The 25,753-nt window shown below is 39.8% G+C and overlaps 1 protein-coding gene and 1 long non-coding RNA gene across 2 annotated transcripts in view; both read right to left on the bottom strand.

Moving 5' to 3' along the window:
- PHLPP1 (PH domain and leucine rich repeat protein phosphatase 1) overlaps positions 1 to 16,791 on the bottom strand; it is a 222,367-nt gene extending 205,576 nt beyond the window's left edge. Inside the window, exon 1 of the mRNA XM_079109386.1 lies at positions 15,106 to 16,791. Coding sequence (XP_078965512.1) covers positions 15,106 to 16,648 — 1,543 coding nt within the window. The 5' untranslated portion in view covers positions 16,649 to 16,791. The remainder of the gene's footprint in view (positions 1 to 15,105) is intronic.
- LOC306643343 lies at positions 8,057 to 12,341 on the bottom strand. Its single transcript, XR_013758908.1, has 2 exons — positions 12,255 to 12,341; positions 8,057 to 12,144 (listed from the first exon to the last, which is right to left on the bottom strand). It is a non-coding gene; the product is annotated as an uncharacterized lncRNA (long non-coding RNA).
- Positions 16,792 to 25,753: the final 8,962 nt, after the last annotated feature.

Genomic DNA, 25,753 nt, shown 5'->3' with positions numbered 1-25,753 from the left:
TTACATCATCTTCCAGAAAGCTACCACACATACAGTAACCAATAGAAAACAACAAAGCTTTAATGAGATTTGGAAGCTGTGTGTCGAGTGTCACCATTTACCAGCTAAATCAATGGCTGCAGTCAGTTTAGCATGTGTTACCATTTCAAACTCATCTAAGCAAATCAGTCTTCCAGGTTAAATCTGTAAATATCAAGAGCAGGAGACAAACCTTCATTCACTGTGACACCAACTCCTAACTGTGTAGTGCTTGGCACTCAAGGTTCACTGAATTAATTAGTAATATCCCCTGCACATCTTTTGCTTCCTACTATAATAATTAAACTGACCCACAATCCTTCCATTACCCAAAGCACAAAGTTTCATCTTTGAGCTTCTATCACCAAAACAGCTACCAAGTACTAGGAAAATATCAGTCTCCTTTTCTCCCTCCCATCGCTCTCTCTCTCAGGCTTTCCAAGTCTTCCAAGAACCACATAAATTTCCCTTCCCCAATTTTTAATCTCCCCCACTCCCAATTCATTCAGCACAAGCATTTCTCAAACTGTATGGTGCTGATGAAACACCTACGGATCTTGTTAAAATGCTGATCTTCAAGTAAGCCTGAGGTGGGACCTGAGATTCTGCATTTGTAACAGGCCCCCAAGAGAAGCTAAGGATGCCGGTCCATACATCACATTTCAAGGAGCAAGGATCCACACAATGCTGTCCTGTAATAAAAATGCCTAGCAAGCAGTCAACAAACAAACCAGATGACCATCCCAAGAACTTACTAAGCACAGGTTTCTATGCTAGAAAAGAAAAGATGCCCTTTGGTTCCTTCCAATTCTAAAATTCTAATCTCTCTGTGTGGTATCCATAAAGTTGTCACCCATTTCACACTCTTTAGACCTCTTCGTTTCTGCACCATAGTCAGCACTAGCACTAGAGGACTGGGGATGTAGCTCAGTGCTGGAGCGCTCGCCTAGCATGCATGAGGTCCTAAGTTCAATTTCCAGCATTACAAAACACATTACACTTCAATTATTGGTATTCATTAGGTTCTGACTTAGTAACTATCTATAGACAATTCTAGTTTGTCTATTCCAATTATATAAGCATTTCTAACAGATAATGGAGATACTACACAAGGTGTAAGTATAAATGTGCTTATAAATGTAACTTAAATGACCACTACTGGGCTGGGGATATAGCTCAGTTGGTAGCGTGCTTGCCTTGTAAGCACAAGGCCCTGGGTTCAATCCCCAGTACTGCTTTAAAAAAAAAAAAAAAAAAAAAAAATGACCACTGCTACTTCCCTTTATTCATTCCGTGTTATATGGATGTGGGTGCCAGCCAGGTTAATGGGTCAGTTTCTTAGAACCAAGATGACTGTGAGACATTTTGTTCTGTGTTTTAATTGGGGAAAAGGTGTTACGTACATCTACAGAAGCAAGGACAGCTCCTAATTCTCCATTAGCAACTATAAGCTGATTCAGGATCTAAAACAAGCATTCTGACTACACTAACTACAAGACAATCCCTACTCTCAGAAATGGTCTTTTTGTGTAGTATCTTTAGAATAACCTTATTCACTTAAGCAGTTCCAAGACACATGTTTACAGAGTATTTGTAATCATGTCTTTAGACTTTTGGTAAACACTAAGTCCATCTTGGTTACAGAATAAGGTATCACTGAGCTTCTGCTTAATATTCGCAAGGGCCAGTAACTATTCTCCTTATGATTACATTGCTGCTAACACTTCTGTAAATATCCCCCATGAAAATCAGCTTGTCAGGTATTGATATTGCTCTAATGAGTTAACTGAAGTCTCTAAAATTTTACATAAAGGGCAAATAGGTGCAAAGGATGGTGGAAAATACACCCTGGCAGGTAATTAGCCTGAATATTGATGAGTTTAAATTAGAAATATGACTTCTTTTAGTCAGAGGGACCTGAATTTATATCATTTGCCATAATTTAAAAACTAAAAAAATGAAGCTCTTTTCCAGGGTTGTCATGCATGTTATTACATGAGACAATGTTTCACAGAGTCATTTGTCTTCTACCTCAGACAAAAATAACTCATAACAACTCATTAGTAAAGACTTAACTTGTCATGTGTGTAGCACAGGTTTTATAGCCATGGATAAAAGAGCTAATAAGTTGTTTTGTGCTTATGTGGACACTTAAAAGAGTTCTTTTTCTTCCTAGACAACACAAGAAATAAAAATCTAAAAAAAAAAAAATTCCACATCATGAACAGTCAAAATCCAGACTGATGTTCAAGATTTTTTTTAAAAAATACCCCCATCTTTCAAATTATACATTGATATGGTCTATATGACACTAAACTAAAGGACCTGCCTTCAGAAGATAAATACAGTATTTCCCACAAATCTCATAAATCCATAGAAAAACAAAATGCTAAAGGCCTTATTAAAAAAGGAAATAAGAGAATGTCTTTCAGTATACTACAGGTCGGTTGCCAGGTTTCAGTGCAACTTCAACGTGCGTACATTTGCATTTTCTTTACAAAAAAGCAAAATAAATACTCAACTCAGAACTCAGATACTCATGAACTATGATACCAAATGGAGCCCAAAATGATTCAAGCAGATAAAAAGAACTAGATACCTAGGTGTACTTAATAAATTTCAAAGATTAAACTAGAATAGCTAATCCTAACAGTCTCACTAGACCTTGAACCAAAACTTCATAGTTTCTCCAAAAACAATTTAGGATCCCAGAATTAAGGCAACAGTCTACCCGGTTCTAGGGGTGCACCCCATGGAGTTAGCAGTCTCTCTCCTTTTCTGCCATTACAGGAACCTGTGAATACTGCACCTCCATTAGAACACTTTCATACTTTCCTGTAAATGTTACCTTCTTTGTTTCCAAAAATAAGCCCTCAAATCTACAAGTATTTCAAAGAAGTCTAGACAATTCATAGTAGTCACCTTTGAATCAAAAGCACCTTTGACAGAGTAGATACTGATAGGAATGAATGAATGTGGACAGTCTTCCACATTACTGAGGATCAGTGCTCAACCAAAGTATATCCCATCTTCCTTAAGGAGCCCTAATAACTCTAATTACATCTGTAGCAATTTACTATTGCTAAAAATAATGAAACCATATTAAATTTATGTAATATCTCAATTCACAAAGCACTTTCATATATATCATCAAATCTGAGGCTCAAAGTTCTTCAGATAGACTTTTTAAAATCATCTTTTTTCTCTGTAATAAATAGTCTGAAGGAGGTTAAAGGTTTTATTATAGGTCTCAACATCAAGTAAAGATAACCCACAGTCAAACACAGGTCTTCAGTTTCTCAATTAGTGCTTTCTACTCTAAGTAAAAGTGACTAGTTCACCCCAAAGTGACTAGGGCTTGGTCTGTAACACTACTACTGTGGTCCTAGGCACCTTCACTCCATTATCTCATTTGATCCTCTCAACACCCTATGCAGCAAGAAGGGATTACGTCTGTCTATAGAACTCAAGTCCAGAATCCTAATTAGTTCAAAGTCTGCACTTCCCAAATGCTGATGTGATCACAGAAGTGTATTACGGATAAATTTTCTATATTAAGCAAGTCAGAGGGGAACACTCACCAGTTAACTCTGGCATTAGATGCCAGGACTTGAATTCTGCTTCCACCTTGCTCACTGTACAAATCCAGACAAGTTACCAAACTGCTCTGACACTGGGGAGAAAAGATCTATTTCATAGGGTTGTACTGAGTATTAGTTAACATTTATAAAGCACTTACGTGTTTAGCACATAGGGTAATATAAATATTCATAAATAACAAAATACTATACAATTTCTTGGACATTATATAGCAGGATACAACTATGTGAGGCAGTTTAATGCTTTTGCACTTACTGAAATTTGAAAAAAAAAAAAAATGGCCACTGGTTAGTCATTGTGGAGGAAAGAAGTGTTAGAAATATCTAAATAAGTTCAGCAACCAAATTTTATTTCATTTAGTATCTTATAGGAATAGGTCTGGAGATTTTCACTTTAAGTATTAATATATTTAAATCTAAATTCTAAACAGAGAAAAATGATTTGGAACCTCAACAATACAACTAAAAGCCTGCTGGAAACCCAGTTTGCCACCAAATTGAATCTTATGAGCCACAACATACAATAGTACTATTTGTGTCTTGGTCACTTAAGATTCAGTCACAAACCATAAAAAGCTGCTTACCAAAGGTGGCAGATGTTTTAATTTGAATTTTCTATATCTGATATCCCCTAAGTTGACTTTATCCTTCTCTTACCTGCACTAAAAATGACTTCGTCTTTACTGGGAGTTTGTCTGAACAGCACCATAGGTAGCATTAGAACAGTGGTCATTATCAACTGAACCTCCTTCCCAAGTCAACCAAAGAAAGCCTCAACGTACCAATGGGGAAGTTCACAGATTTCAAGGGGTGTGTCAGCCACCCTTCCTTCTTCTAAATTGAAAATATAAACATGTATTTCATAGTGACATTCAGAACAATCCCAGCATTTCTCCAGAAGGAGAAAAAAAAGGAAGTTCTCCAGCATAAATAAGCAGCTAAGATTGCTGCCTGATGAAAGATAAATTATTCAGAGTTTAAAATTTGGAAAATGGGAATCATGTTTTTAAAAACTACACTTCTAATTTCTAGTTCAAAGCCAGCCTCAGCAACTTAGTGAGACCCTGTCTCAACACGAACAAAATAAGAAGGGCTGGGGATGTGGCTCAGTGATTAAGAGCCTCTGGGTTCAATCCCTACTACTGAAAAAAATAAAAATAAAAATAAAAAACACGTCTAATATGTAAAGTACAAAAACTGCATCTAAGCAGTAGTTTATATATATTCCAGCTGCATCCTAGTCACTTTGAAAAGATAAAGAATTCACAAGAAAGGAGTATTGAAATAAATTCATGAGTTGCCATCCTAAAAGTCATGGTAATTCTGGTAAAATTATGGCATAGGAAATTGGAAAGTAAAAAGACAGAGTTGGGTATAGTGACGCACACCTATAATCCCAGCTACTTAGATAGATGAGGCAGGAGCACTGCCAAGTTCAAGGACAGCCTGGGCAATTTAGTGGGACACCATGCCAAAACAAAATTTTAAATAAGAGATTGGGGATTCAACTCAGCAAGGCCCTGGATTCAATCCCCATTATTGTAAAAAAGAAAAAAAAAAAAAGGAAAAAAATAAAATGCAGTGATAAATCAGCTAACGATTCTTCCCTCTCTCCTTATTTTTCTTCAACAAATGCAAAAGTCACTAAACATATACTATCTCAAAGCATAGTAATCATATCATATGACAAAATTTTAATCCTCTATCAGTTAAAAAAAAATTTCAGAGGAAAAGTAGCATTTTAAATCAGTGAGAAAAAAAACAAAAATTATCCAATTAAAAAATGTCACAACAATTTAACTTATCTACTTCCTATCTTACTCAAAAAACAGATTAAAATTTAAAGCACAGAAAATATACCTACAAAATTCCCCAATAAAATACTGGAGAATTTCTTTAAATCTTAAGGTAGGGAAGGCTTTAGTAAGTAGGTTCTGAAAACATAAAGGCAAAGACTGATGTAAAAGTGAACAGATAAAGAAATATTAGTATCTTAGAAAACCAAAGTAGTTTCCCTTGTGTGCCTCTAAAGAGATCTATAAATCAGGGGAAAAAAAAAAAAAAAAAAGCAAAAGCAAAAAAAAAAAAAAAAATGTGGGCAAGGGGAGATTTTCAGTAAGGTAAATTACCAATAAATGCACGGGAAAAAGTTGAACAAAATTAAGAAATGCAAACTTTTTTAGAGATTTTTTTTTTCCCCAAGACCATTTATGCCACCAATACTCTTCATCCATAAATACAACTACCACCTCCTGTTACCACCTACCTTAACCCCCAGCGGGGAACACGTGCGTGCAGGCAAGTGTGTGTATGAGGAAGAGAATGAGTCTGCCAATTATAGCAGTGTTTATGCAGGAGAGTTCCCTGTTAACTTAAAACTGAATGTTAGCTGTACAGCAGCCACACCACCTCAGAGAGACAATCAAGATAAATCTCTCCTGTGCTTCAGCATCTGGAGTACATATTCTCTATGCCAGATGCAATGTAATTTTACCCTTTTGTACTTCTGCACTGTAAAAGTTCCTTTCCTCAGATTAAAAATGAACAATAATCTTTGGGGAATTAGTTGACTCAGTAAGTTAACTTCTATATTACAGGCTAAAACTTGTTTCAGGTACACGATTAAATTAAAATGGAAACAAATCGATATTACCGGAAACTTCTCATAACCCTGAAAGTATCTGGAAATTTGTTCCCAAGGTTCACAAACTGTTTTTCTGCTAACAGGAGCAGGACATTTCTTTTATCACTCTCTAAAAAGAGAATTCAAAGCAGTGACAGATTTCATAATACAGACTTACAAAATCAGTTCACAACAAAAGCCCAAAGAATACTGAACAGAGTTATTTCAATTTTTCATCACATGAAGGCAGAACTGTGTACATGTACTAGGATAATATGCTATATACAATTAGTTGTGAGATGACATTTTTTTTAACAATTAATATAATGTGTCTTTTTAATGCATACATGTTTGGGATGAGAATTTGTTCTCAAAATCTATTAAATTTTTCTCCCAATTAATTTTTTTTTAAATTTAATGATTCCTCTTTCCAATATTTCTATTATTCTAACAATTTCAACTTCAAAGTACTGGATGAATCAACACTGATTTTCTAGCACTGTACCTCTTCTCAGCCAACCGTCTATAAAAAGTTTTATCGTAAGTCCCCCAAAGAGTAATGTCACTGATAAAATCTAGTTTTCCTCTGTTCAATAAAAGTATCCAGATGTTCCATTAGAAGCTCTCCCCTTAAAATTTGTCAAAGTGATGTGCAACCTCTCACTAATCAGAGAGAAAAAACTAAAAAAACCTTGAAGTAATACAGAATCACCAAATACCCATGATTTTTCTAATTTTCTAATTTTCATTTTGAATAATAAATATCAAAAACAGGGCTGGGGATATAGCTCAGTTGGTAGAGTACTTGCCTAGCATGCACAAGGCCCTGGGTTCAATCCCCAGCACCACCAAAAAAAAAAAGTAAGTTTTCTAGTTCATTATGTGGAAAAAGGAACACTAGACAGACTAAAAATCCTGGGTGTTATTCTTAATTCTGGGACTGATTTGATGAATAGTCCTGGATCACACTTAACCTCTACAGGTTTACTTTCCTCATCTAGAAAAAAACAGATATTGGACTAACTTACCTCTGTGGCATTCTAAACTCTGTCATCTAATAAAAACAGTGCAAAAATTTCATTTTCTTTAAGTGTTTTATCCCCTACAATGCACTGCAAGAGAACCACGGCTTACCATGAATTAAAGCTAATTAACCAGCAAATTTCACACATTTGGATCCCTCTAAAAACAGTTATTTGTATACTGAATTATAAAGAGAGCTTACTTTACAAGTCAATTTTAAGAAAATAATTTTATTTGAACTTAAAGAGGATGTCTTTCTTTTTAGGTGGTGATGCTGGGATTGAACCTAGGGCCTTGCACACACTACACTAGCAAGGCTCTACCACTGAGCTACACCCCCAGCCCCAATCGTACTTCTTGAAATTCATTTCTAGCATGTTGAATTTTACTTTGGGAAGTAAGGCTGACAAAGACAGGGTGGAAAAAAACATTATCTATTCTCTTTTAGTTCTAATCTACTAAAAAGGAGGTGTACTTTGGTTGCAAATCTCAGGCTGTCTTGTATTAGGTCTAAGCCTGTTCCCTTCCCATAAAATAAAGACAGGTTCATGTCTCACAGAACTCAAAATAAACTTTCAAAAACTTTCTAAACAACGGGCTCTCCAAATGTAGTCTCACAATGCTGAGAGTTGGAGACATCATCGATTTATTCTACTTCAATCCCATCATTTTTATAGATAAGGAAATCCAAGCCTAGGACAGGTTAAAAAGAATGTTCAAGGTCATTTTCCAATTCTTCAACCTGTTTTTTTGTGTAGTTTGGTTTTTTGGTCTGGTCTGGTCTGGTCTGGTCTGGTGTGGTCTGGTCTGGTCTGGTCTGGTCTGGTCTGGTTTGGTCTGGTTTGGTCTGGTAAGGTGAATTGAACCCAGGGGTATTTAACCACTGAGCCACATCACAAGTCCTTTTTATTTCTATTTTGACACAGGGTCTCACTAAGTTACTTAGGGCCTCACTAAGTTGCTAAGGCTGATCTTGAACAGGCAATTGTTGCCTCAGCCTCCCAAACAGTTGGGATACAGGCATGTGCCACAGCACCAGACTTCCAACCAGTTTAAAATACAGTACATTTTCTTTCAACCAGACTGAGATAAATGGGTATAAAATTTTCCCCAAAGTTGTTTTTTTGAAAAGGGTTACTTTCACTCTAAACACACACACACACAGCATCAAGCCAAACTCAAGACCCACAAGATATAGCTTCAACATTAAGGTACCAACCAAACAAGCTCTCAAAGCACAAGAATGGGAACTAAGAAAGAATCCCTCAGGAATACATTTTTCACACTCTTGTAAAAGTCAAAAACTGGTTCTGTGTATAAAATTTCAATCTTTGGACCATGTTTCAGGAATGAACTGAATGTAAAATCCAGATAATTATTAATATCCATTGAAAACAAGTACAAATCATACCTTTTTTTTTGCTATATTTAAAAACATGTCTGGTATTTGAAAAGAAAGCCCAAACGTTCAAACATATTATTAACTGAGGCAGGTATATGAAAAGATTCATTCTCCAACGGCTCTTCATCAGATATATGAGTCATAAAAAATGATAGCAACAAATACAAATCCTTTCCTGCTTGAAAAGAATGCAGGAAAAAAACTAAAGAAAAATATAATTCAAATTATCTCAAACTTTAGATTTCTAAATAGATTTGACTCATATTAAAAAGGGTCCAAAACTAAATGATTTCAAATTTTATTAACTAAATGCTTTCACGTAACTGGAAATGAGGCTAATTTACTTTTCGTCAAGCTTCACTTGGGAATATATATGCCAAAAGTTCTGGACATTTCTTGTTTGTTTTTAACTATCTGCAAACTCATAAAATATGTACAAGATACAAATAGAGCATTTCACCCACTTTCCAACGTAACATTTGGTTTACAAATGCAGAGTCCACTAGATTGATACTTCAACAAGACACTTTATTCTATCATTAAATATATAACGTTTATAAACAATCTCAAATATAAAAATACAACAGGAAAAAATGATTATAGCATGAATGTGACTTTATGGGATGGTTATGCTTTATTTCATTTAATGTACTGAAAGGTATACCAGGCCAACTGCTGATAACACAACAGAACCATTCCAACTCCAAAATTAAAGTCTAATAATCTTCACTAATCGGTAACTGTTTTTATGTTTGATAAAAAGGACAATATCACACAACTTGAAAGAGCTGTTATTTCAGTTGATCAAATATCTTAATGTTCTTTGATCAAAATTTATCACTAAAGACTCTTCTTTCCAGATCCTTGAGTTTCAATTTAATGAAATTTTCTAAATCCTAGAATTGAAGTTTCACACACAAACAGTAAGTCATACAGCCTCAGGTTATAAATACCTAATGCATCTAAAGAATCCACTTGGCCAACTTTTTTTAATTATACAATCTTTAGAAAACCAAAGGTAAGTATAAAAAAGGGTTTGTCCTAGAAGCACAGAGACATTAGGCCAAGATTCAAAACCCCTCATTACCCCGATTCCACCAGATGCATGTGATTAAAGGGTGGAGTGGGTTTTAGAAGGTGGGATTTTAAAGGAAAAAAAAAAAAAAGGGCTTTATTTTCTCATTCTGTTTCAGACATTTTGATAACATCTCTTTCTCCTTTTCAAAATGTCAGGTGTCTTTAAAGGAATAGTTTTTCTATTGAATAGGCTTCCAGGATCTCTCAACTTTCACAGTACAATTAAACCCCTCTCCTGTCCAGCAGACTGAACCATGTTAAACCCTGGCACACAACAAAATCATTAAATCTAAGATGCCTCATTTGACAGATGTCTCATTAAATTCATTTCAAAGTTGAGGTAAGAGATGTCTCTGAAAGGGGAGGGGGGCTCTTAACTCTATGAAAACTTCAAGAACTGCTCTCTCAAAGTTGGGAGAGTTGACTGGTATGAAATAAAAGATATTAATAGCATGTGGCACATCTAAAATCTCCTGCCATGGGAGAAATACCTCTGTGTATATATGTGTTTAACACACCCCTGGGGACCAAAGAGGATGCAAGGCTGAAGAATCAGGGCACACACCTCCAGCTGCTTGGAAAAAATTCCACAAACTCAATTCAATAAATGTTAAACAAAAATGCCAAGTATCATACTAGGTCTGGATCATATACAATGTTAGTGAATGCTAAGTTACTAATAAATCAAAAGATAAATTCAGGGTTCTGAGAATGAGAAACAACAAACACATCCTCAACAAAAACTCTGGATAACTAATCATTGAAGGTAGCAGATGTGGCAGTCTTATTCTTTTTTGTGTGCTGGGAATAGAACTCAAGACTTCACATATGCTAAGCATGTGCTCTCCCACTGAGCTACATCCTAAGCCCCAATGTGACACTCTTATAGCAAGAAAAAGATACAACCTTCCACACAGAAATTTTATACAAACTCATTTACACCTATCTCCTTTCTCTATGATCATTTTAATGAGCACAAAATACACACCATTTTAGGAATAAATACGAGGAAATTCAGGAAGAGCTAACTATATAACATGAATTATAAAAATGGTATAAGAGCATAGTAGTACCAATAAAGCACTATTCATGACTAAAGTACAGATAATTCTACTTTAAAAGACAGATAAGATCTTAAATGATGGGCTATTTTCAGTACTTTAAAAGTTGTTTTAAAGGAACTACATTAATCACAATCCCCTCTCAAAAGTTATCCTCTCTTTAGGTATAGTTCTAATTTCCAACTCCCCAATGGAGATTTATACAATATTAACAAATCAGACATGCTTGAATAAGAGAATAAAGAATCATAGTGTAAACTTTACGTCATTTCCTTAAATATAAGTATCACTATTTGCAAACAGAATACTGAGAATACTTTTAGAACTTTTTGTATTGTCTACCTATTTTCCAGTTTGGGTTCTTCACATTTTTAAAGGCAGAGTGATAAAAATAGAATTGTCCACATTTTACAATGAATATCATTCAGGACTAGAGAATTCTACCACCTCATTACCAGCAAACACACATAGTTTCTAGATGCTTTTAACCAAGTGAAAAAATTCAAGTGCAAATGAAATTCCACTTCAATTCATGGAAAGTGATATGAATTGCAAAAGAGAGTATCCTAGCTCTCTCTACTCTCAGTCCTGCCAAAAACTGAAAAACTACGAGAGTCAAATCTCTCTGTGCATCAGTTTCTCCATCTGAAAAGAGGACTGATATCCACTCCTCCCAAATGAGACGATTTATGTGAAAGTCCTTTAAGATTTTTGAAGATAATAAAATCCAATGTATTACAGATGTTATCAAACCAGTTACCAAGAAAAAGACAGCATGTACTTTACATCAAAAACAACAAATGTAAGGTATAAATAAATTCATCAAAAACAAAAATAAACCTTTCGCACTTAAAAGCACTGTTCAAGCACACACTGGTGTCACATGTTCAAACCACGTTGCTCAATACTACTGTAATTATAGTAATAAGAACCTGCTTGTCAATATTACAGTATAATGCTGCACTACTCCTTCTTGGTTTCCATGTAGAAAACTATGTTAAGGATTGATCATGCCCAGAGAGAAAAAGAGAAGAAATATGAGAGGGTAAGGAGGTTGTTTTCCAAGCAACCTCAAGGAATCACACACAAAAACATCTTGTTCACTAGGTACATTGTGTGTATTCGTCTTTCTGTCAACATCCTTTCTCATTATTAAATTAATAGCTATATTAATAGACCTAAAAGGTGTTAGAAAAAGAGTCAAAAAATATAATTTCATATGCCCTTGCACAATGACACAGACTCCACAGGGAGTCTAAAACATGAGCTCATTCCTGCTTAGGAATCCATAACTTACGTCAGGCAACCTAAGTTCTTAAACTTTTTTTTAATTTAAAATTACTCTTTCGAGGCTGGGGAGATAGTGCAGCTGGTAGAGTGCTTGCCTCACAAGCACAAGGCCCTGAGTTCGATCCCCAGTACCTCAAAAAAAAAAAAAAACATAAAATTACTCTTTCAAGTAAAATTTAAGTTGTCTGATTTTAAATGTGACCATTATCAGCATATGAAAGTAACCTCAGATAAAGCTGTTCAAATTTTCTCATACTTGAAACAGCTAAGAGAATCGTGTTATTGGTGCAATAACAATTTTCAAAATAAGTGTTCATTATCAACTCTGTAATTAGATGATACCTTTTATCTACCTTCAACTTCATTAAAGACGTCTTTTACTTTACCCAAATAAATATTTAACTAGTCAAAGCAACAATAAATGGCTTTCAAAGCCTTTAAAGAACAATCTGAATTGGTTATAAATACTAAAATGTAGTTGAAAGGTGACCCTCAGGAGGAACAAAGTTCTCTACTAGATAAGAGCGTCTTTAAAAAAGTAACAGATTAGATAAACCAGATAGATAATAAACAATAAACTCAATTTAAATATAGGAAAATATTCAAAAGGCCTGGAAGGCAACTTCCTATCTAGTCTTAACTCCACCTACGCATAATCAAAAAGACACGCAATAACTCATGAATAATTATGTATAAAATTATAAAAACACATAAGGTACAGAATTTTTCAACACCCTCAAAGGATGTCATCTAAAACAAACATCGATTTTCCTTTTCCTAAGGAAAAGAATTAACAAAGCGTAACATTCTCTTTCTGCAGTGTCCTATATATTCCACTGGAGCACAGAGCTAATTTCTAGGAATCTCTTCAGCTTGGTGCAAACCTTCACACTATGCTAAATCCTGACAATGTTCTGGTAAGAGATCACCTTACAGCAAGGCCCTTTTGTTTGTCAATAAATAAACTTCCCTGCAAAGTTCAAGTGAATTCACCACATACTAAGTTTTGTTCTATAACAAAAAATGAGTATCAGTGCAGAGATGTTTGGTATATTCATTTACGCTAAAAATAAGCTCAACTTTATTTAAAAGCCAAAATAAGGAATCAGACATCTTTTTAGCAATCAGGCATCCTCCTTGTAGAACACCTGTATACTAGGTTCATATTCAAAAACAGCATGCATACTGTATGTGGCATCCCTTTTCATGTCATCTTTATGAACGTATACACAAAGACATGTATTCATGCTGTGCATGTAGAAATAAAGCACTAAGTTCAGAATGAGGTAATGATTACAGCTTTTCATAAAAAATAAAAATTAACATGCCGAAAATTTAAGATTTAATAAAAGACTTGTCATTTTTACACTGAATTAGGAAAAAAACAATTGCTTATCATTCACTTACAATATTTTAGAAACTCTTGAAGAGACAATGAGAATCAAACATTTAACTTCCATAACTGTGACACCCACAACTTTTCCCGTAGACAACATGTACAATCAGAGTTCCTTCCACATAAATATGCTCAAATACTATTTTTATATACTTCACTTTATATCTACTTCCCTCCAAATCACTTAATTTTAAGGACTTTATCTTCTCACTTTAAAATATTGTCCTTCCAAGTGTGATTACTATTTAATGCTTTTGAAAAAATCATATTTTCCAAATTATGAGATAAGAGAAAAATATAATTGTGCTACCATATTAAAAAAAAAATCACCTATTTTCTGAACAGAAATTAAAAGGCACAGCATACTGCAAATGCTATCAAGATTTGATTTTCTTTAAAAAGCAAAGATCCATGAAAAATTCACTTAAGAAATTCAGTAAAACTTCAATGAAACTTACAAGAACATCTCATCAGGGCTATGGTATCAGTCACCCAGACTTCAAGGTAGGAGTAAAGATTTCTTCATTCAAACTAGAAAAACTGCCACTAGGACACAGGTTGGACCAGAACACTTTAAATTTGAAAGAATAGCTACAGATTAACGAAGTTGATGGTATGATCACTTTTCCACCATCATTCCCCTAAAACCTCAAGTTGACAAAAAATTTAATTCTCCTGATTTAATTCTGCAATGTGAACTTAAAATGTCTTATGACTAAGAACTTAATTCTTCAAACCAGAGGAGGAAAATGATGCAAACAACTTATAAAACTCAAATACAACAACCAGGATCTACGGCTCCCTAATTAGTACCACTCAAGTCTCTAGTCAAAAGAGAAACACTACATTAGTTACCCCTAGTCAGTATCTGATATGGTACTGAAATAAGAGTAAGGGGGATTTTAGATGACTTGTGAAGAGACAGTAACCACTTCAATTCTTACTACAAACCTTATTTCAAGTTCTACTGCAATATATAAAGGCTGGGAGAAACAGGCAAAAAATCATTTTTGATGCAAGAGTCAAACGTGTAAAGGAAATTGAAGAAAAGCTCTTTAAAAAGTGCTGGGGGGAAATATCACTAAAAGGAAGGAGCACATCTGTCAGGTGGTCAGCAAGGACTCCGCCGGTCAATAAGCATGGCAGAGGGTGGAACAAACAAGGGCAGCAGTTGACAAGGAGTGAGCTCAGGGTGGCACGGGGCTGTACTTGGTCTATGAATGGGACCCCACGGACAATCGAACGTGGGGAGGGTGCTCTGGAGCCCTTCTGCTGGTCATTCTCCTTGGGTGGTGGACTGTCCACGTGAGCGTTGCCTGAAACCCAACCGGCCGGAGCAGAGGCCTGAAGTAAGCACTTCAGAGTTAAACGTGGGGCTGCCCCTTGCAGGAGTCCCTGCTTGCTGTAACTTCCCGGTGACTCCGCCACCACCGCCACCTTGCCTGAACTCGCAGGTTTAGAGATGGCTCAACGCAGAGCTACAGACTACGAAAGCTGAGAGCGGCACCAGACAAAGGCGCACCAGCCGCGCACTCACTCCGGGCTGGGCAACCCGAACCTTCTGGGTCCCGGCCAGGGTGTGCACACACAGGTCAACATGCAGGTGGTTTCCTTACCTGCGTAGAAGCGGATGAGGCAGCCGACCTCTGAGTCCATGCCTTCCTCCTGCACCCGCCACAGCTCCCCAAATCCCAGTTGGAAGAGGTAGTCATTTTGAATTTGCAAAGGCTTTTCGTCCGCCTCCAGGCGCCGGGTGGTCTCTCCGTGGAGTTGCACGTACAGCGTGGGCGGCGGAGGCGCCTTCTCCGCGGTCGCCCCACTCCTCCGAGGGGTCGCCGCCTCCTCCTGACGGCCCTCGCGGGCCGCCCCTCCCGGGACGTCGACGGCCCTCAGGGCTTTCTGCTGCGGCCGCGGCGGGGAGGCGGCCGGGGAGGGCGGCCGGGGATGCGCGGGGCGGCCAGCGCGCCGGGACTGGCCTGCGGCCACCGTCGGGGCCGGCGTGGGGTCGGCCTCCAGCTCCTCGGACGACGAGGAGCCGCCGCCGCTGCTATAGGGGTCCAGCCGGTCGGACACGCTCTCTGCGCTGGGGCTCAGGCTGAAGCTCTCCGTGTCGGAGGCCGGGCCCGCGGGCCCGCCGTCTAGACGCCGCGGGGCGCACGGCTCGCCCGGGCTGGAGTCCGAGGGCGCGGGACTGGCGCGCGAGGCGCAGCGTATCCAGTCGCCCGGCCGCCGGCGGGCAAGCGGCAGGTCGGCGGGAGGCGCGCGCGGAGAGCCCCCGACGGCACCCGGCCCGCTTCTCGCGGGCGGCGGTTCCTGGTCCAGCGGCTCAGGCGGCGCGAGCCGGGACCCGGCGTCGGGGGGCAGCTCGGCGCGGGCAGGGGCGGTGGCCGGTACCGGTCCCTGGCCCAGCACCTTCACCACGCCACCGCCTTTGTGGCCGAGTTGCAGCAGGCGGGCGGCCACCTCGCCGGCCGTGGTGTCCAGTGTGCAGAGCACCGGACGCAGGTAGGTCGAGGCCATGTGGCGGTCGAAGACGTGCACGCAGCCCCGCTGGAGCTGGTGCCTCACCCAGTCCCGATCCGACGGCTGCAGCTGCAGCATCTGCCGGTGCTTCAGGAGCAGCGTCTTCCTGTCCAGGCTCCGGGTGCACAGCGACGCCGAGGCCGAGCAGGAGGAGGGGAGGCCGGCGGCGCTAGGGGAGTGCGAGGCGACAGCAGCCGAGGACGACGACGACGAGGACGACGACGAGGACGACGAGGCGGCGGCGGCCGCGGACAGATTCCTCTTCAGCCGCCCTCTCCTCAGCAGCAGGGAGTTGGCGCCGCCGCCGGCACCGGGCCCCGGGGCAGCCCCACCAGCGGTGGGCTGGGGCGCCCCGCGCCGCCGCCTGCGTGCCGTGCCCCCCACCCTGCCGGGCATCGGCCCCGGCTGCGCCTCGCCGGGGCCCTCTTCCCGCGCCCCGCCGCCGCCGCCGCCGATGCCGCTCGCAATCGCCGGGGTCAACGCGGGCTCCGGGCTCCGGCCGCCCCCGGCCGCCGCCGCCAGAGCCGCCGCGGCCGCTGCTGCCGCCGCCGCCGCTGCGGCGGTAGCCGCCGGAGCCGGAGCTCGGTCCTCCCTGCTAGTGTCGGGGAGTCGCTGCGCCGCGGCGGCGGGCTCCATTGCAGTGGGGCTTCGCGTTTCCCCCCCCAGCTCCGGAGGCAGCGGGCGGAGAGGGAGGAGGTGAGGCGAAGGTGGGAGACGGCGCCGCCGCCGACAAGGGAGAAGCCAATGGCGTTCGGCGCCGCCGTTCCAAGGGATTATGTGGCAATTCGGAGCATTCCGTCGGTGTCTCGGTGTTCCATCCCGCGCTCCCGCCTCGCCACCACCGCCCCCCCACACGCGCCCTCCCCGCGCGGGTCGCGGGCGCCCCAGCGCCAGGCCCCGCCCGCTCCCCCGCGAGCCAGCCGCGGAGCCCGGCTCATTGAATATTAATCAAGCGCGGGGAGCGGGAAGGCGAGAGGCAAGCAGGGCGGGGACTCCGCGCGAATCTCATGAATATGCATTGCTAGCATGACGGCATTCCAAGGAGCAGCAGGGAGAGCCGGCGGACGGCGGGGAGGCGGGGCTTCAGGGTAAACAAACGTGAGGCGTGCGTGCGAGGGCGGGGCGGAGCCTTTCCCGGGAGGTTCCTGGGCAGGCTCGGAGCGGACAGCGCGGAGGGACGCGCGGTGCACCTCGGGAGTTGTGTTCTCGCTGGGGTCCGGCATGCGGGAGGGAAACCCGGCGAACTACAAGCCCCAACGGCCCTTGGGTTCTGTCTCCTGCTCGCCGCCCGCAGCCCTCCTTGGCCCGCGGGTACTGGGGCCCTCTGCTGTTGAACTCTGTGCCAGGGAACGTTCGCTTGGACCTTACTCGCCCACTCCTGCTCGCCGGATGACTTATTTTCCCCGCTAATTGGGGGCGACGGCTTTCAGGACCCCTAAATCATACGGAAGTCCTGGGTCCTCCCCTTGGCCCGGGCGAGGTACAAATACACCCCCTGCCCCACAGGACCACAGGCCCGCAGGGTGGGCCCGGCCGACGTCTCTAGCACTTTCTCGGCGCCCGGGAAGACAGGGAGGGTCTGGAAATTCTTAGACGATGGTTGAAGATGCTTGGTGGCAGTCGCTCAGCCGGATCCGTCCTCTCCTGCTCCTCTTCGGAGGAAAGTGGCAAAGGTCTGCGGTCTCCTTTCCCAAGGACCTTGAAGTTTAGAGTAGCTTAATGACACAGAAAACAGTGGTTAGCGCCAGAAACGTTAGGTTGGAGACTGGTTGGATTCCGGATGGGCTGCGCTTGTGTGCTTTCTCTTAATGTCTTCCTTGCTTTTTTTCTTTCAGCATTCAAGGGGGGAAAAATTATTTTCTACTGCTACAATGTTTAGTTTTGGCCTGGGTGGGTTTTTTTTGTTTTTGTTTTTGGTCAGTTGAAACATTGTTGGCTGGATTAAGGCAGTTTGCTATAAAAATAATTTAGTAAGTCTTTTAAATTGAATTACCACGCTCCCTGAGAATGCTTTATAAATCTGGATTGTCATATGAGACTACCTACCATACAGGTCCAGCCTTAACTTCAATAAGATTACCAAACTTGGTGAGGAGAGGGATATCTACAGGAACTGTAGCAAAGAAAGTTGTATTTAAATTTTCCCCACAATTTAATGAAAGAGGATCGGAGAAAGCTGCAGAACAAAAATAAACATTTTTTCAATGATACCTGAAATTCTCAAAAATGTGTTACTATACTATTCTTTGAAAGTCTTGCCCCTTGATCTCATGAAACTAATTTCTATTCCATGTAACTTGAATCAACTAATTTTTTTTAATTAGGAAGATTACAAGTTCCTACATGACAGATAATATTAAAGTCAATTGTTTTAACAAATAACAATAGAAATGTGTTCCCGTCACATTTACAACAATTGAATGTTAGACATTATTCCTACCTTCATAGAGTTTATAAATTAGAACAACATTCAATAAATGATGCAGAGTGCATGGGGGAAAGTACGGAAGGAAGCTCTTTGGAAAAAGAAATAAGACAAAAGGAAGGCAGAGAACATAGACCTAACTTTGAATGAAATATTCTGGTATAAAAGAAAATGAGTACTTGTTAAAGTATAGATCTCTAAAGAAAAGAGGTAATGCAGCATAAGTTTTAACTGTACTAACCCATATGTAGGCCAGCCCTAACACTATGAGTTATAGAAGTGGAAAGAATAGTATTTTGATTTAGGCATCCGTTAATAAGATTAAAAACAAAGCACATGCAGCCATTCTGGAAAGCAGTGTGGAGATTCCTTAGAAAACTTGGAATGGACCCACCATTTGACCCAGCTATCCCACTCCTTGACCTATAACCAAAGGACTTAAAATCAGCATACTACAGAGATACAGCCACATCAATGTTCATAGCTGCTCAGTTCACAATAGCCAGATTGTGGAACCAACCTAGATGTCCTTCAATTGATGAATGGATAAAGAAACTGTGATATATATTGATATATATATATATGAATATTACTCAACTATAAAGAATAATAAAATTATGGCATTTGCAGGCAGATGGATGAAATTGAAGAATATCATGCTAAGTGAGATAAGCCAATCTCAAAAAACCAAAGGACGAATGATCTCGCTGATAAGCGGATGATGACACATAATGGGGGGTGGGGGGGCAAGAATGGAGGAAGGAGGGACTGTATAGAGGGAAAAGAGGGATGGGAGGGGTAGGGGGGAAGAAAAAAATAACAAACATCATTACCCTATGTAAATGTATGATTACACAAATGGTATGCTGTTACTCCATGTACAAACAAACATGTATCCCATTTGTTTACAATAAAAATAAATTTAAAAAATAAAAACAAAGTACATGCTAAACTTCAATACTAAAACATGGAATTTTTACATCTCTTTATATTCAGTAGTTCCTTAGTTGGTCTCCTACAAAACCACTTAAATTTTTGCTATATTAAGAAATGTTTATTATTCCCATATATCTGCTTTCTAAAGTTCTACTTCTTTACCTAATGTAACAAAGCCTAGGTAAGTTTCTTCTAATCAAAAATTCTGTCACCATTGGCCCAATGTCCATTTGTATACTCTGTAAGAAGTTATAGTTGGTTATTTAATCAATGATTTTTGTCATTTGGCTTTATACAGTCACCATGGCTCTGCCTTTTTAATCATTTAAGAACTTTGTTTATTATTTCAAGGTATCATAACCAAAATATATCCTCCAAGGGGAGAAAATTAAGGGAAGACATTGCTCAGCGAATTTAGTATTCAAAGTAGTGGAGTCAGGGAGAAGCTGGGGAGACATCATATACTTGTGGCAGATAGGAACTTAGTATGAGGATACCTCTTACCAAATTGATGGGGTGGAGGTTAATAAACATTGTTAAAGTATCTCAGCACAAAGAAAAGGAAACACATTCCCACTTCAAAAAAAGGGGGGTTGAAGAATACAGTTTTGCCAGATTTCATGCATAGAGTATTCTGAAAGATAGCATTCCATTTTACTCAGAATAATAAAAATCAGAGTAGAAAGCAGAGCAGAAAGGGCCACAGCGTGATCCTTCCATCCCCAAACCTTCATGAAATTTCTAAACTTGGAGGTGAGATGAGATAAAAAAAAAAAAAAAAGAGTTCCTAAAAGAGACAGTCTTTTTAACACCAGATCAAACATAACCTTGTAGTTGAAATAACAAATTGATCAAGAGCAAGAATACTTGCAGTTAGAGCCTGTCAGTGTTATGGAACTGAATCTAGACCATCTGTGCCAACCCACACTATACAGTTTCTCTGAATAAAAAGTTTTGATGAAAGACAAATGCTTTCCAGATACCCATGAAATAGCAGCTTCTTCCACTTAAAGCGTGGGGAATATGCTAGTATCCCAAACCACATAATGCTCTCCCCACTCTAAAGTGTTCCAAACATACACTCTAATAGCGTGTTTCTGACTAGCCACTTTTCAAAGAATAACATATTAAAATGCTAAAAGATAATTCTGAAAGGAAACATTACATGTAAAAATTGTAAACCCTGACGCCAACTCGTTAAAATATTTTCACAGCTAAGTTGAGAGAAAGAGAACATAATTTTCAATTTACTGCCACAGTTTACTTTCTGCTGTGTGATTTATAACTGCCTTGCTATGTTCTGCATCTAGGTTAATCCTGTTTGCATCCTCAGATCTAAGATAAAAGGAACTATCTTTGGGTTGGGTTTTTTTTTTTTTAAGCTGGTATAAGCAGTTGGAATTTTAATGGAGGCATGAGTTGATAGCTGGGATGGTTTCAATCTGAATTGTTAAGGGCTCAGCTGTGTCCAGAAATAAACTCAGAAAGATGTGATATACAATGTAATACATTTAGTTAGTACATTATGAACAAGGAATCTAATTATAGTTTCACATTTTTATATCCCTTGAGCTACTAGTGGTTTACCAAGCCTAAATTGCTCGCTGTTTACCCGTTCTTTTTTACTATGAGGAACCCATTTAGCAAATTACTGCTCTAGTGCACTAAATGGGCCCCAGGTGGCCAAACTGAATTAATATGTTCCCTGTTCACTGGCAGATGAGACCTTATGGTCTCTCTAAAGTCTTACCCCTCCCTCATAAAACTTACAATTTGAATTCTATAGAGTTTAGATCACCTCTTTCATCTCAGGTAGTCCATTTTATAGATATGACTTAATCACTTTTCAGATTTTAGTACATCTTTTTTATCCCATAATTCTTTATCTTTTTCCTGTTTCTCACATCCTGCTTTAACAGGAATAAATACTTGTTCTGCATGTCACAATAATGAAGTTTTAGACCAGAAATAAAGGCCATGTAGACCCACCCTCTCCTCTAACAATGTAAATTACCTGCGACATTCATTAAGTATTTAGAGAACTTTTAAGTGTAGATATCATTCACCCTGAGTTAAAATAGTATAGACAAAAATACCTGCCCTGATGAAGATTATGTATAGCATTGTCTGGTTGGTTGGTTTTTTCCCAGTCTTCGGTTAAAATCACAGTTGTTGTTTTAGGCAAATAGGGAAAATCTAGATTTACAAATTATGCATGAATGTAAGTATCTCTTCCCAAATTATTTACTTCCTCTATGAATTAATTTGTATGATTGTTTTAATAACAATACGTTTTAAGTACATTAAAAAATTGTAAAATTGATTTACAATCAATTTACAATCAATTTTTCTTTTTTTTGCGGTAGTGGGGATTAAACCCAGGGCCTTGTGCTTGCAAGACAAGCACTCTACCAACTGAGCTATCATCCCAGCCCTACACTCAGATTTTTAAAAACACATTTTTGGTTCTAACTTATTCCAAGCACATAATACCTCTTCCATCAAGACGTATGTCTAACATATACCCTTTGTGCATCATCCCAAAATATTTCTTCTATTTCTTCCATGACTAAAAATGGGAAATATTCTCCTGATCATAATTCCCCATACTCCCAGTCATCAATTATGCCCCGAAAGAGCAGCATGGTTGTTTATTCCCCTTTTTGTCCCACAGTAGTGAGACTGTAGGAGACACCATGAGTTCCTAGGAATGTTTTCCATTCCCCCTCTGACTTCTGCCACATCTGGTGGTCTGAACTGCTCAGCATGTTGGTTTTCCAGGGCTGCTGTAACAAGCACCATGAACTGAGTGGCTCAAGAGAAGGGAAATGTGCTCCTTTCCAGTTCTGGAGCTGGCAGGGCCGTGCTCTTCCATGCTCTTCCATGCTCGTTCAGAAGGCTCCCTGGGAGGCGCCTTCCTTGACTTCCTGGCTTCTGATGGTCACCAGCATCTCTTGGCTTGTGGCTGCATCGTTCCGTCTCTGCCTTCTGGCGTCCGCCATCACACAGCCTTCTCCCTGTTTCTCTCTGTCCACATTACCTCTTCTTACAAGGACACCAGCCAAGGATCAGGGCCCACCCTAGTCCATCATGACCTCATCTTCATTACATATTCAAAGACCCTGTTTCCTGAGGTTCTGGATAGATGTAAATCTGGGGGCACATTCCAATACACTACACTGGGTGTTTTGGATTACTCCGCAGGAGTACCAGTCTGAAAGTTATTGGACTTTCAGACTGCAGATATTAGTAAAAATCTCCCTCCCCAACCCACACAATTGACAACCAAACTAGGTTTGCTAACATTTTACTGATTCATTTAAATATTTCTTGATTCTCTGTTATATGCCAAGCATTTTACATAGGACTGAGTATATGATTGTAAACAAAAGTCACAATTATTGCCCTCCAAAACATTTTTGGGGGGGATTGGTACTGGGGATTTACCCCAGGGGAAATTTACCACTGGGCTACATTCTTAGTCTTTTTTCTTTTTCTTTTTTCTCTTTTTTTAATATTTTAACTTTTTTTTTTTTTTTTTTTTTTTTTTAATTTTAACTCACTAAGTTGCTTAGGGTCTCACTAAGTGACTTTAGAGCCTCACTAAGTTACTGAGGCTGGCCTCAAATTTGTAATCCTCCTCTCTCCACCTCCCAAATTGCTGGGATTACAGGCATGTGCCACCATGTGTGGTGCCTTTCAAACATTTTTTAAATATAAATACCATTAACATAACATTTTTAAAAGGACATTTCAACACAAAAAAAGGTAGGAGGGTTGGGGATATAACTTAGTTGGTAGAGTGCTTGCCTTACTAAGCACAAGGCCCTGAGTTCAAATCCCCAGCACTGCAAAATAAATAAATAAATAAATAAAGGTAGGAAATGCAAATCTCGGCATTAGTGATGGTCCTTTGAAATAGAACAAAATTAACATTAAGGGAAAACTCCTTTTTTCCCCCATATTATAACAGAAATCCAGAAAAATGCCATCTCAGATCAGAAGCAGATCTCAGATTGGCCTTTGTGAATCGCAGTGTTAGAGCTTCCAAAGAGTGACTGTCTCTCATGCCCTTCCATTCTATAGCCAGTGACAGATGGTTAGGGTAAACGTAGAGAGTGACTTTCAAGAATTAAACAATTTACCACCATCCGTCCTTATATTTATCAACATACTATGAAACATGACCGCCGCACCATTGACACATCGTAAGTGTGATCTTGCCATATCTCTATGGTAAAAAATGAGATACTAGAAACCAGTCGTACTCACGTGGGTGTATTAATAAATTGGAGAGATGGATGCCAGAATGACATTCTCAGTCTCCTACACATGCCGTGGTTTGAAAGGTAGTGCCATGCAATGGTTTAGGAAATTTTAATCAGAGTCAAAGTTGGAAATCAGAAGTACTAGTTCTACACTAACTAGCGAAGAATGACCTTGAGAAGCCATTTGACCTGAAGGAGGCTTCATTTACTCATTTATAAAATGAAAGAATTGAACTAAATGATGTCTCTAAAATCTCTTCTGGCTCAAAGAAATTTCTGATTCTGGCTGAGAAGCAAAACTGTCTAATTTGGAATATTGGCAAATGTTTCTGTGAGTCACAAAGCAGAGGCCTTCACATTTAGATGCTATTAATTTGAAATTAAAGGACTTTTAAGACTGATTCTTGCCATTTAAAAGAATTTTTAATGAATGTAGAATGACAGCAGGTTGATTTGACATTTAAGAAAACTGCTGGGTTTTCAATCCTTTGAAATATGAATTTATTGTGAATAGGAACCGATACATGATAACAAGAGCCGCACCTTCTGATCCCCAAACTCCAGGGGCTGTCTCAGTTTTCCCTTATGGTCACGGATGGGTATAAATCTCGTTAGCACAAAGCAAGGTCAGCGCACAGAAATACACTGCGGAGGTGGGCACCAGGAGGCGAGGCAGGGACGTTGAAAGCAGCAGTCGTTCCTGATGCCAAAACTTGGAATCGACCCCAATACTCCCCAGTTGCGAAATGGACAAAGAAATGATGGCAGAGTCCTACCCTGAGATAGTACTATGACAACAAAACTGAATGAGTTATTACAGTACCACGCAATATGAATTAATCTTCAGCCTGACTTAGGATGGTTCAACCTTAAATATCTTGATTTTTATGATGATACAAAAGTGATGGGCACATGAAGTGGAAACCACACTTAGAATTTTGAACTTGGCTCTTCTCCTAGGCTAGCAATATGTGCGTGGCATCCTCTTGAGAGCTGGGCAGCGGCAGCCCCCTGCAGCTCCCACACAGCGGGGTCCCCGGGCTAACCGGCCAACCCCACCGTGCACTGTGCTGCTCAGCTGTGAGGTTGGGTAGGACAGGCATTTTCAGATTGTGATATTTTCAACTTTTGATGGGTTTTTTGGAACATAACCCCATCACCAACCAAGAAGCATATGTACTTACCATATGACTCCATTTAAGCCGAATTCAGGAATAAGTCAAAGTGATCTGTTTATTTTTAGGGCTTCAATTTAGATTGTAAAACCAAAATGAAAGGAAAAGAAGTAAATAACATAAACCAGCTTGGGGGGAAGAGAGAGGAGTGTGACTGGGAAAGAGAACCTGGGGCTTGAATGTAAAGGAAGGGAGGGAAGAAGGGGGAAAAAAATAACATTTTTAAAAGCTTCAGAAACGCCACCAGTGTTGCTGTCTTGACTTAAGTGGTTACCTGTGTCTCTCCTCTATAGAGATATGTTCAGCTGCACATTTAAAGATCAACAGTATGTTTTTTTGTAATCTGAATTTCTTTTTTGTCCTTTTTTTTATTTTTGCGGTGCTGTGGATTGAACCCAGGGTTTAGTGCTTGCAAGGCAAGACCTCTACCAACTGAGCTATCTCCCCAGCCCATTTTTTTTGTCCATTCTTATGAGTTTAAAGTTATGTTTCCTACAACTTGCTTAATTCATTAAATTTTATTCATAAATTAAAACAACTGATAAATTATAAATTTACTGTAATTTAAAGAACTTTAAAAATTAATTGTAAGGATAATAATTTCATTATAGGTTTGTCTGTATACCTTTAGTAAGAGTAAGATGAAGGAATGAACAAAAAAAATCCAATGACATAGTTATTTTCACATATTTCCTCTGACTTTTTTCCATGCACTTTAATGCAGTAGTAGAAATAACAACATAGTCATAACTTTTATGCTACTTTTCTCACTTAAAACGAGGCTATCAGTACTTTTCCATGTTATTAAAAACTCTTCATGAACAATTTCGGTTTTTATTTTTGTTTGTTTATTACTTTTCAAGGTGCTGGAAATCAAACGCAGGGCCTCACACATGCCAGGCAAGAGCCCTCAACTACTTGAGTTACTCCTCCAGCC

The sequence above is a fragment of the Sciurus vulgaris genome (genome assembly GCF_902686455.1).
Source record: "Sciurus vulgaris genome assembly, chromosome: 13".
Taxonomy (NCBI): domain Eukaryota; kingdom Metazoa; phylum Chordata; class Mammalia; order Rodentia; family Sciuridae; genus Sciurus; species Sciurus vulgaris.
Note: the sequence above shows the minus strand (reverse complement) of the source record. Positions and strands in the feature narration are given on the sequence as shown.